Genomic DNA, 13,839 nt, shown 5'->3' with positions numbered 1-13,839 from the left:
GTGTTTTGTTGCTATGAAGGCTTTGTCGTAATTAAATCTGAAGTAAAGTTAAGACAGTTACGCTCTTGCTTAATAATACTGATTACTGAAAACCAGAGTGCATTTAGCTGAGGTGCTGTAAAATTGCTCCCTGTATAAAACTAAAAGGAGGCTTTGCACAGCTATTGTGATACTTCGTCTAGAGCATTATATAAGGGACGTAACGTAAGTTCGTACATTATGTGTAGAGCTGGTTATTACCGCTGGACGCCGTTTATGTCTAGGTGAACATAAAACCATTATATTTAGTCTAAATGCATTTCTCCATCCCAGACTTCTTTCCTTATACCAGCCCCTCACGTGAAGCAGGAATCATTTTACTGGACACAGCAGCTGCAACTCGGTCTGAAGAAAATGCATTTTCACTATATATTTTTTTTTGTAAGTTTCTTTCTGCAGTAACCTATGGTTTCACTCTTTTACTTTTTTAAAAACAGATATTCATTAACATTGCAAAAGAAAACGAAATTAGAGGTCATGGCCATATAACCCAAAGTATAAAACTATAAAATCCAGTGTTCCTACCTTTGACACAACCAGTCAGTCAATGTACCTGTCATTCAACGCCGGTTTAAAAAAGAAACACATTGCAGAGTGTGTCAATATGCTATTTTTCAGCTGTAAGTTATCCAGTACATTTCAGATATTTAGTGAGGTTAGGTAATGTCCTGACTTTTTGACGGACGCACCACAAACAGAATAATTGCTTACCGTTTTGCCCGGGTGAATAATTAAATCAGCCACCTATTCTGTGTTAATTTATGCCTGCATGCGTTTGCACGCCACCTTTTCGTTCATGTCTGTTTGTGGGGGTTCTCTTTAAACAAGATTGTTACCATGCCTGTCAGGACAAGCATAAATCTCCCACCCAAGTCAAGTTTCTGCTGTCACCTTGTTTGTATACTGGTTACATGATACAATGAAATTATTTGGGAATGTCTACCCAATGCCCTTACTCCAAAAAACAGTACGCAGACACTCTGCCTGTCTTTCTATCATCTATCTATATAAATACAGGCAGACACACGGGTATAGATAGATAGATAGACAGACAGACAGATAGATAAATAGACAGACAGACAGATAGATTCCGTCTGGTGTGATGTGGTTAACACATATAGGGCGTTGAAATCTAAAATAATATTCCTCATTGTTTGTGAAAATGCTAGACAATCGGTAGAGGAGGTGTAAAAAGCAATACATCCGGATATGGATTTTCCTCTGCTGCCAGTTCTGCTTCTGGCAGGTTGTTTTAGCAATGTGAGCCCTGTTTTAAGTACGAGGGGCGCTTTTCTCCTTTCACAGCGCCATAGCCCCTCCCACTGAGGAAGCCACAGAACGTTTCGGTACCTCCCCTCCTCTACAGCTCCAATGCCGGCAAACTTCTATGGAACTGTCCATGGTACTACTATCAAAGTATACTGGGGCCTGTCCAGGGTCCTGAACCAAAACAGTGCATTCATCTTGTCCCAAGTACTAAATTTAAAGGATTAGCCTTTTAAATCAGAGCCCGACGCGGCTTCATAGGTTTCATAAGGAACTTTTTTGATGTTTCTTCCGCCTTATCTGACGACCATCCCACGCAAGAAGGAGGGCTATTTGCTGGATTCACTGTCATTCAGCAGCACTCGACCTGATACTACTATGGCTCAATCCGAATGCACCTCGATCAGATGTAGACATTAGCTAGTACTTCCCTCTCTCGACATTCCCCTTTTTCTCTTCTTTTGTCTTTGTGCCATACAATTAATATTATTTTTATTTTTATTCCTGGTTGTTTTGATTTCTAAACTTTGCACTGAAAGCTTCTAAAAGTCAAGATTTAGCACTTCCCATTTCCACCATATTCCGCCTTACATTCTTGATGAGTATGCTGAGAACTTGGTAATTAAAGTGCAAACGTGTAACAAAATCTGTGGAAGAAAATGGAACTTAAAAAAGAAGAGTTCAAAAAATTAGCTGGGAATGCTCTAGGGCAACTGCACAGGTGAGTAATATTTTAATTTTGCGTCCAGCAAATTGATAAATTGTGGTATATTGCTGCATATCAATGGGCGGCTGCCTTTATTTTATATTTGAATGCTTAGGCATATTTGTCGCCTAAAATGATTTTACAAGTGAATTAAAATCACGTTAGCAGTGACGCTGGGCATTTCACCGTTTAATTTATTCATATGCAACAGGATTTCACAAGACAGTCAAACATTACAAGAAACGCATGTATTCAAACTAAGACGAGAAAGCATTTGCGACAGAAAATATCTGTTACGCTGATTTCAATAAACTATCACATATTCAGATGCGCGTTGTCAAACTCTCGTACTGTCTCCTAATTATTTATTGTTACTATTATTCTTTTTATAATTTATTTCGCATTTACCTAAACACACTGTGCTGAGGTGAGAGATACTGAAGCAACGCCATATTTTAATTAACTTCACAATTAGCGTTTCAAAACGTTAGGCCTACTCGGAGCCACCATTTTAAATGTCTAATATTATCGTTAAGGTTTGACGATTCCTAGTAACAACTTAACAATTTTCAATAGGGATGAAGTATCTTTAGAGCCGAATCCCAGCTCCATCTGGGGCATAAAAGTCTTTGATTGATTTTTGTCACTTCAGATTCAATTTACAAACCATTTTCTCTTTTCCCGACACGCACTTCCTTTCAATGACATCCTCTTTGCCTTTGGGATTTATGCCCAAACTAATAAATAATTTAAAGGGGTAAATTAACACGATTTTTCTTCCAGTTATTTTTATCTCGCCCTTATCCTGCTCTGAATCTTTATTAATCTAGGGAATTCTAAACAAAAGAGTATTTTAACCTGTTCCATCTTTCTTTGTTTTCTTCCATTTGATTATCTTTGCATCTACAGATTATCGTGCATCTAATGTGCTTACAGATTTAATTCTTTTCAGGGAGAGAAGTTACATAATGGACTGCAAAGCATCTTATGTTCTAATCATTTGTCGGAGTTTGGGATAATTTGATGAGAGAGAGTTCACAACTATAATCTGAACATCTAGCAAGTGTAGTTAAAATGTAGTAGATATTAGGCATCAGTTCTTCTGCAGACCTGGTCTTGTCTTCTATGACAATTTTAGACCGAGCTGAAGTTTTTATATATATTTTAACTGACTGTCCTTAAGCTTCGAGACACGAAAAGGCGCATTGATAATGATTGTTTAATCTGTTTAATGCGGTTGAACTTTATGTATTAATATAAAGGACACTGAAAATACAAACTGCTCCAAACTGGAATAATCATACCTAATCGGTTTACTGCTTGTTTTTCCTCCAGCCTCTTAATGAGATGTTTTCAACAGTGTCGTGTTTTATTTTAATTCAGAAGTGTTGCGAATGAATTACATTTCTCTTGAAGAATAGGAAGCGAGTTCAATCAGTATATGCAACTAACAAATTACAATTCTGTGGGGATTTTAATTCTTTCATTCTAAGAAAATAACCAACGATTTACGACTTAAATGTCTGTCAGTCTGAGACTGGGGAGGCAGGCACATTAGAACAGAAATACGGTAGCTACATTCATAAACAGGTGCTTAGGTTGAAAATACATAGTAATGCTTCATAGATCAGAAAATTGGATCTTCTTTCTTAAAAAATTGTGGGAGGTTAATGGAGGTAACACAGTATTTTTTTTTTATTTTGCAAATCTTATGAGTTCCGTGCCCTTTAAGAATTGACTCACAAGCTCACAAGGTGTTTTATTCTACCTGTAAAGTGATAGGCGATCCTTGTTTTATTCTAGGGGTTCAAAGCGATTTTATCTGGATTTAAAGAATAGATGTCTTGGCTATAACTCTGCACCCCCCCCCCCACCCCATCACGCCAAGGAACAGAGAGACAGAAAGTCTGGGGTGGGAGGGGTAAAAAGGCAACATGATGGAAAAGGTGGAAGGACTGAATTGCAGACTAATTCAAGAGAACTTGATGAGTAGCCCCAGCTTATATTTTATCGAGTCTTCTCGTCAATAATGCGTTATTAAGTCTTCAAAAGAAAATACTAAATTCACCCATCATTCAAATAGAATTATCTCTAAATTGACTCTGTTGGAAATGAAAACCAAATGGAATGCTTGAGAACCTGCTAACTGATTATGGTTAGGAGTGATTCCTTTTTAGAGATGCCCAATCTGTTACTAAATCATGATAATGTTCATGATAACATTCATCGCCAACCAACGCAAGCAAATTATGTTTACTTTTTTAGCAAAATTAAGACTTGTCCAATAATTATTTTATTTTTCTTTTGCTTTGTTTCTTTTCAAAATGAGACGGCTTTATTTTAGTACTATCAATTTGAAGTATTTAAGAGTGAAGTTACGAACAAATATTTTTGTTAAAGTATCACACACTGTCATCGAATTAGATATTTTAAATTGTCTGATTTCACACTTTCCTTTTGTTTAATACATTACTATTTTAAAATCGGTAAATTTAATATTTCTATTGTATGGCTTAGTCCTTAGCGTTATTTTTGGAAAGCGCACTCACCGGGTTTATTCCCTAACTCTGTCCTTGTCATATTCACGGGATTAACGAACTGACTTTCCAGGTGTATTCGTGTTTGTGTGAGATTCACATTTACTACTGGCATTCAATATGTGCTATCTGTGAAACAACATTATTTGGGCTGGTTACGGGAAAAATCACAAAATGAATATTGTCTTTGGCTAAGATGTCCGAGGTTAGGAAATGCCGTAGAAAACAGGTGATTAAATAAAGGTAGTAAAACCATACTTTCACAACAGTGCTTAAGACGTTCTGAGAATACACATTTTATTTATTTATGTATTTTGTTTGTAGACATAAATCAACACTTACAATTTCAGTACTGAACAAAGGCGCAGATAACCTACTTTGTTTATTTCTATTTCGAGTTAACATTGTTTGAACTAAAACGTTCTAATATTTTAGACAGGATTTTAAGAAAAAGAAAACAAATAAAAATAAAATGGTGTGACAGCAGCCGTTCCAAAATTTAAATGAGATATTTCTTAAACCAGGGGGCATTTATTTTCTTTGATGTTTTAGCAGTGCATCGAATTCACACGTATCTTACAAAATATGTTTATTTTCTTAAAACATTAAAAAATATATGAGGTGTTGTGTGCATGTTTTTTTTTTTATTACAGAGAAACAACTTACCAAAGGTAACATTTTCAGTTGGTCAGTATTATATATGTTCATTACATGGAAGGGTTAATTTTGGACACGAGAAGTGTATGTTTTGTTTTAACAACGTATGTTACCTGAGAGCTAATTTGCGTGATTCAAAATTAAAATACAACACAGATGTGAGGAAGGCTTATTATTTAATAATAAGTGGACCAGTGAATTCTGAAAAGTACTCATAAATGCAATGAGTTGCAGCGTTTGTATCCATGTAATAGTTGGCTTAAGTGACAACACACATGCACAATTCACAACGCTTTTTTACACATTTTTACGCCTACTGCTGATTTTTATGTTAAGGCTTTTGTTGCAAAATTACAGCCTTCAAGACAAAAAAAAAAAGATTTGTAAATTTATCAATATTTTTTCGTTTTCTGTTGGTTGACCATATAAATCACGATGTTTACAGCGCACTAGTCACAGCGCATACTTTTCAACTGTACAAAATTTCGCAGAATGTCCAGATTTCGGCCTCCTATTTTGGTCCGTTTTTCATAAGAGTGCGGTTTTTCTGGCAAATTAGTGATAAATCATAAAATATTGACGTTCGAAATAATGACAGACCTTTGAGCTCCAGACTTCATAACCTTCAGAAAATTCATACTAATGCAACACCTTATATTCTACCAACTTTCTAAGTTTGTAAGATTAATATTTAAAAATTGTCCCTGTTTTGGGGCCTTTGTCCCACTTTTATTTATGACTTTGTCCAGATTTGTTGCTCTAACTGGTTTAGAGGTATGGTGGTAAATCAGGTCATATAACCATACAAGATTGTTACCGACACATAAGGTTATATTATTCCAGATTCCTACACTTTTTTGTCATTTAGATAAAGGTAATTACTGCCTGGATTTGGGCAATGTCAGATTTTATCCTTTCCTTGCATACACGTGTCGACTTCTTTATTTTTATGGTTCTACCACGCTTGACAAATAATCAGAAGTGTGCCTTCCACTTAAACAGGTCTTCTAAGAATTAGGTTAGACTGTAGAAGAAGTTAACAATCGTCGTTAATAACGAACTGATTATGTCTCATCTAGAAATGCCATCTTAGCATACATTTCCACTGTCCGGATTTTCGCAGAAGGCCCAGATTTTTTGCATCATATTTTTCGTCTGTCCCTCATAAAATCTGTGGTTTTCTGTCAAAGCACCGAGCACAGAAGTCACGAAATAATGACATATATTTGAGTTTCCGACTTTTCCGTGAATGTATATTAAGATAAAACCTGTTATTCCAGCAACTTTCTATATTTGTAGGAGCGATATTTAAAACTGTCCCCATTTTGGGGCCTTTGTGCCCCCATTACTTTGTGCTTTTTCTAGGATTCTTGTACTGAGAACTACGAGGTATGCACTGTAGCTGTCAAGAAAATACTAAAAATAACATTTAACTTCTGCCTTAAAAAATATTTGTAATTCTGAAATATATTAGTATAAGAGTAAACTAAGATGAAATCATAGCCTGATTCTAGAATAGCCAATTATGCACTTGACCTTGGAATTATGTAAGGCAGCAGGTGAATATCTTTGATATTATTCATACAACACAGATTTATTCACTATACAGAAACCATGTCCTTTATCACTTGGCAAGAATAATTTAGTTCCATTTTTGTTAAGACAGGGGAATGCATACACTGATTCATGACTGAATTTAAACAGATTGCAGAATAATACGAACCTACTTTACAATCTAGGCTAGGCTTTGAACTAACGGAGTAAATCCTTGAAGTCCCACAACAATGTGATTGTACATCAGTTTAAATAATTTGTTAAGTGGCGAAAACTTTAACCAAAATATAAATCAGTGGAAGTCGAAGTCGTGTGTTTTTATTTCTGATTGAACTTTAACACAAAAAAATTGAGAAACCTGCTTACATGTCGCTAATATGCGCTTTAATGTACCATCAAGCACGATGCCTACGTTTATGAATATAATTAAAATATTGAGATTGTCATAGTAGAAAAGAGCCTAACAACAACAAATAAAGACTAGATTAAATAACATTTGAACATTATAAATAAAAAATCTATCTGCGATAGTATGATCCTGTCTAACCCCCCCGTCTCAATTTCCTTAAAACTGTATACAATATATACACAATGCTTGACATATTTTGTGTAAAATATAAACATGTCCGATAAAGATCTATAAACCTTTAAAATAGTATCCAAATATCAGCTTATTACAATACGGACAATAATTATCTAAACTTTTTTTTACATAAGCATTTCTATAAATCTTGACTATGTCAACATACATGCTCAATAAAATTATTAAATCCTAACTAATACAGGTGATGTGATGCCTGTTGGTAGATTTGTATTTCTTGAACTATCTATAAATAATTAACACAACTGTAAAATGTTACAGACATATAAACAGCAGTTTTCATTTTCAGATAGTTTCTCTTAAGCTTAGAATAAGGCTGAACTATTAATAAAATACAGTGCTTTACTGTTCCATTTCACAACTAACCTCCCTCCCCGAAAAAAGTCCGGCAAATAGAATGCCACAATGACAAAGGCGACTTTGTTGGCGTTATTTTTTCATGTAAAGAAATGGACTTTTATCAACAGAATATAATCACGTCATGATCACTCAGACCATCATTTTTATTCATAAAGAAAATTAAAATATTTAAAATGAAACCACGATTCCATACTGTGTTGGTATATCTTTTTCTGTTACAAAAACAGTTTTATCAATAACCTTAAAATAACAGCAAGTCGGTTCACTACGGGCACTATCACAGTTTATTGTTGTAAAAATAATGGCACAAACCCAAAGAAGCGTGAAAGGCTAACCAATATCTGACTCACAAAATATTAATTTTACGAAAATACAATTTCTTCAGCTTCCTGTCACTTCGCTGTATTACTGTTTCCCCCAAGAACCCGGGTCAAAAATTCATCTTAGACTGATAGCTACATTAATCAAACAGGTAGATGATGAATCGTGACAACAAATGTTCTGAATAGCAGCGCAATCGACACTTCCCCACTTATTTACATACAGGTGCATATGGGAATACACCCGCATTCCATAGTCATTACATTCAGATGATCCTTAGTTTAACTCCGGCAACCCCCCAGTTTGCAATGCAGGTATGAAGCTGTTTCTCGAATTTCGTATTTTGACGCACTCTTTTGTTTCACTGTTGTCATTTCAGAAACGAATTTAGGCATTTAGTGTCCATTTCCAAAGACTGCATATATCTGCAGCTAAAAACAATATGAGCAGAGTAATAAAATAATTTCAATTAGACAGTAATGTCTATAAAGAAAATCGCAGGTCACATGGTGCTTACAATATATAGAGGTACTGAACTATTCTGAAATAACTCACTTGAAGACCGACCTCCAAATCAAACTAATTCATAATCATGTCTTACAAGTGCTATAGTAGTCATAGCTGCCTACATTTAAGTTTAAATTGCAAATCTCATTAAGGGGAAAAATACAAAAGAGGCCAGTGCTTAGAGGTACTTGTGTGCCCTTTCAGTTTTTGTGTTATATTTTGTGATGTTTATTTGTACATCTGCACCATTAGCATCCAACATTTCTTCACTAGAATGATGAACCATTCCTTCTAACATAACTGCTGCCACCTCTTGGAGTGATAACAACTTGGATCATAGCAAAAATATTCCAGAAGATATTTTCCCCAGTAAAATTGCGAAACTAAGAATTCATTTATCACTGAATACATTGAGGTATTGGAGTGGCTTTTCCAAATGACATACTTACTAAAATCAAACCATCTAAGTATGGAAAGAAACAAAACTAGGTAAAAAAAATAAAATTCTTCTTGGATGATGGAGCAGGGCAAGAACTGGTACTGTGATGGAAAAATTTTATGTAGTGCATTAAAAGCTAAACACAATTTCACGACCTGTGGCTGAGCCATGAAATTATAAAGCTTAACACCATCTGTCAGTCATGAACATCATCCTAAAGCAGCATTTGACTATCTAACTTATAGTGTTGTTCTTGATATTTTAGTGGGTTATTCTAATGCATGGATGACTTTTTCAAAAAGAGAAGGATCCTATTGAATACTTGATTTGCAATCTTTCCCCCGGATAACGTCTGAGAGGCCTAAACCCATTATGAAATGCCAGAACAATGCAAACAAATCATACATTTTTTCCCCTGCCCAACAATGGGGCTACCAGAATTAATTTTCCTCAAAGTATAATTGGTGTTTAAAGCTGACATGATTACTGGGCATTCAGCTCAGCTCAGACTGGATTGCTGGATAGGCAGTTTTGCAGAGGTAATTATTACAGAGTGGTTCCTCATAACCAGCCTTCTATATTACATGTGTATTGGTGCTATATAAAAACATTCACTTCTTTCCCTTTTGCATCATTTCCATTCTGTTCTTTCATTTTGAGTATGACAAGGGTTGTTCAGTTCTTCAATAGGTTTAGATCACTTTAAATGGATTATTTCTCATCTTGACTATACTAGATAAGAGAGTTAACTAAAGTAAATATTTGAATATTTTACATCTTTTCTTTTCGGTTTATTATAATGGACTTACTAAGAAATTAATTTTAGTATTACATACATTTTTTCCACCACAGTACCAGTTCTTGTCCCTGCTCCATCTTCCCTCCTTTAATTAAGGACCTCATATATTCTTTTCATATACATGTGTAGTCTTCTGCCCAACTACTGGTTGCATAAAGCCATGGATAAGAACTAATTTCTAGATATTACTGTTTTTGAATAAGCAAATGTTGAGGAATCAATAGATTTCTTTCCATGGTATTGCCTCAGTAATTTGAAAGAAATGGTGGGCGTACAAAGTTTTTTTAATCTCTCAGCTTAGCACAAAAGATTAAAGCTATGAGATGTTAAAGAGCTCTGGTTTTCAGTCCAACGTTTCATTTTGCCAGCCTCCATTTGCCTGGTGTGTGACTCTGAGCAAGTCACTTAAACAGTATACCTGGGCCACCACTGAAAACGGCAACATATCTCCTGATGCCCATCAAAGATAGTATATACACATTTTTTCTATTTGCCCCCACCTATTGTCCATTTTTCACCACGCCTTCAACTAAATCTTCATATAAAATTTCTCAGTACATTATTGCAATGTCTGTTTAGAATAAGAACTATGCATGCAATGGCCTACTAGGCCATATATATTTTTCAACAAAGTCTTCATGGGCTTTCTTCAGAATAATATCCTTTTGTCCTAGGGTAAATATGTTATAAGGAATGAAGCAAACAATTTTGCAACTTAATTTGACATTATTTTATTATATACTAAAAACAAAGAGTAAAAAGGCCACACAGATAGCCAACTGGTTAAAAAACACAAAAAGAAAAATCTAGCAAAACTAGACTTCTAACTGTGTGATACCTTAAACCTCTTGCATCAGAGGCCTCATGGGATATATGCAGATCACCCTTTAAGGATATCAGGTGTTTCAGCTACATGGCAATTCTGAATGTCCATGACTTTCTCTTTTGCTTTCATTTTTAAGTCCTTAAAAGGTGATTTGCATATATTCCATGAAGCCTCTGATGCAAGAGGTTTAAGGTATCACACAGTTAGAAGTCTAGTTTTGCTAGATTTTTCTTTTTGTATTATTTTATTATATGGCAATATGACATAATATCTCTCTCATATCTGATTCACTTAAGTGACATATTAATAGTTGTTTTAAGTACCTGTCATTCACCTTTACTCAAGTGTGTTAGAAATCTTTTTTTGTTTAATTGTTTAAAGATGATGAGATTGTGCTCAAAGATTTTAGAGGGAAGTAGAGAGTAATAGCTTATTTCACTGTAATAGTATATGTCCACTATATTTAAAGAAGAACATTGAAAAAGGCCAAATGAGGATCGATAAACGTATGGTCCAGTACGATTAATATGCAAAAATAAAACTGTATTTGTTTTGCAAATTTGCTGAAAGAGGTTATCAATAAAATGTGGCGACTGAAACTTTTGATTGTTTTACAGAAAATGTAAATGATGTGTTTAAGACTAGAATGCTGTGTAATATCATCAACTAATAACAAAACAGATGCACAAACAGGAGTCTTACTATGATTGTATCATACCTAGTTGATAATTTGACCAGAAGAAATATGCATCTGGGGAATATTAACAAATTATAATCATTTTTAAAGTGGGTGACACACCATTATTAGCAAGAACTCTGAAAATTACAAGGCGTTATTTTACAGAAACAGTGTAGTATCCACACTGCAAAATAAGAGGAAAGGAATGTAACAGTGCGGTTTACATGGACAATGCAAATATAACTTATATGATGAATACGAGACTTTAAACAATTTTTATGCATCTCTAATACATTTCACATATTCTTCTAAATTGTTGTTTATGCTGCCCTATTCAGTAAATTTCCAGCATTTTATAGTGGAAAGACTGCAATATGTTTACAGAAAACAATATATGAACATATTTATGTCATTAAAACAATTGATTCATTCTCATAATGCACTATAGAGGCATTCAATTTTATGTAAACATTTTACAAAACCTATTTTGTCTGGGTTATGTTTCTACTGATATGAGAGATGGTAACATTGAACAATTTTTACATATCAGAAAAGACTCATAACACATACAGTTGAATGCCTGTGTTTTGCTTGTCTCATTTATATGATTAATTTTGGATACATTTTAAAAGTCAGAAGAAAAATTCCCTAACACTAACTAGCCACATGAGTTTCAGAACAACATTCCTCTTGGGGTAAAGACACCTGTTAGTAGTTGAAACCACATTGTGATTTACTTATTTATTTAATTAAAAAACTCCTATGCATTTTAACTCTTTTTTGGACTACATCTTTTTCCCCAAGTGGATTTTATTGAATTCGATATATTTGCTAACAGTATTTTTCATAGTTTATTTAAATTTTAGAAACAGATCCAGTTTTGATAACTAGATGAGACCCCACCATGTTAATAACCCTTTTGCAAGGGTAAATTGCAAGGGGAAATATGCAGATAGGGAAAACTATTATTATTATTATTATTATTATTATTATTATTATTATTATTATTATCATTATTACTATTATTATTATTACTGTTATTATTATTATTACTATTATTATTATTACTGTTATTATTACTATTATTATTATTATTACTATTATTACTATTATTATTATTATCATTATGACTATTATTACTATTATTATTATTATTATCATTATTACTATTATTATTATTATTATTATTATTATTATTAATATTATCATTATCATTATTATTATTGTTAGGTAAAAAGAGCAATGCACTCAACCTCTTCATATGGAAGGCTCAGTAGTAGTCGAAGGACATTAAATGATTAGTAATCAATGTCGTATGTTTGTGATATGAAAGGTTTCTTAAATTTGATTGAATATTTTCATACAATGCACTTTGCCATTTCTTTAATGATTTGATTAGAATAATGTGGGTTTCTAATATGTCATCTTTCTCATTTTTTGCTGGCATTTGAAATTTAAGTCAGATATTTTTATAACTCATCCTACTGTATAACTATTATTATTATTATTATTATTATTATTATTATTATTATTATTATTATTATTATTATTATTATTATCACTGTTATCATCATCATTATTGTATACACTTAAGATGCTAACATTGTTACTTGTATTGTTAGGCACATGAGGATGTCTTCTGGCTTTGTTCTTTTTCCTACTAATTTAGTGTTCATTTCTCAGTGCAACACCACATTAAATTTCATGTCTAGAGTAGCATAGTTTAATATTCCCTTGTTTTGCAAGAGATAAGAATGGAAGGCGTGCAAAGGAAAAAAATGAGCATAGATGCTCTCCATTAAGGCATAATAGTTATCTGAGTACCCAACATCAGTGTTTACTGCTGGCTGTTTGTAGGATGCAAAACTGATAATAGCCCTTACAGGACTCTATGTTTGGAAGAGTGTCATAAAGCTAACATTAATTCACTAGTTGAAACAACAGAAGCTATAGCCAAGTAGTCATATATCTCAGGTTGTAGCTTAGCATTAAGTGAGCAACCCCAGAAATTACCGCTGTTTTGGCTAGCATGGTTTAGAGTGAGATACACATTAGAACAGGTTTAGAAATGTCTCAGTATAAAGGACTAGTCCGGCCTAGTGCTGCTTAGCAGAGTTCATTATGTACTCCTAAACTGGACTTCAGGAAATCATATTATTTATATTTTATTGGAGTTTATTGTTCATCAATGCGGGATCTAGATCATGGAGCTTTTTCATCCACAACTTGGGACAAAAACAGAACAGTATTTACACAAAAAAAAAAATGCAATAAAATTTACTTAGATAGAATAAATTATTCCAGACAAGTGTTAGTCATTGTTCAAGTGTGTTATACTAATGATTCACACAGAACACATAATAAATACCACTATAACACTAAGGTAAGTACGTTATTCACAGTTAACCATAGCTGGTACTGAGTAAGCATCCCAGATCTTCATTAAAATGAGACTAGATGAGATTGGTATCAAACTATACATTCCACGTACATTGTTACGCCCAAATGCGCTAACAATACAATTGGAAGGTCTGGTAAGCCATGTTGC

The 13,839-nt window shown here is 33.8% G+C and overlaps 1 protein-coding gene across 1 annotated transcript in view; it reads left to right on the top strand.

Annotated features, from left to right (window-relative positions):
• Positions 1-1,447: 1,447 nt before the first annotated feature.
• SLC17A7 (solute carrier family 17 member 7) overlaps positions 1,448-13,839 on the top strand; it is a 741,037-nt gene continuing 728,645 nt past the window's right edge. The window contains exon 1 of the mRNA XM_044059515.1: positions 1,448-2,026. Within this exon, the coding sequence (XP_043915450.1) occupies positions 1,965-2,026 (62 nt within the window). The 5' untranslated portion in view covers positions 1,448-1,964. The remainder of the gene's footprint in view (positions 2,027-13,839) is intronic.

This window comes from Protopterus annectens, chromosome 17.part0 (genome assembly GCF_019279795.1).
Source record: "Protopterus annectens isolate FY-2018-M chromosome 17.part0, PAN1.0, whole genome shotgun sequence".
Taxonomy (NCBI): Eukaryota; Metazoa; Chordata; order Ceratodontiformes; family Protopteridae; genus Protopterus; species Protopterus annectens.
Note: the sequence above shows the minus strand (reverse complement) of the source record. Positions and strands in the feature narration are given on the sequence as shown.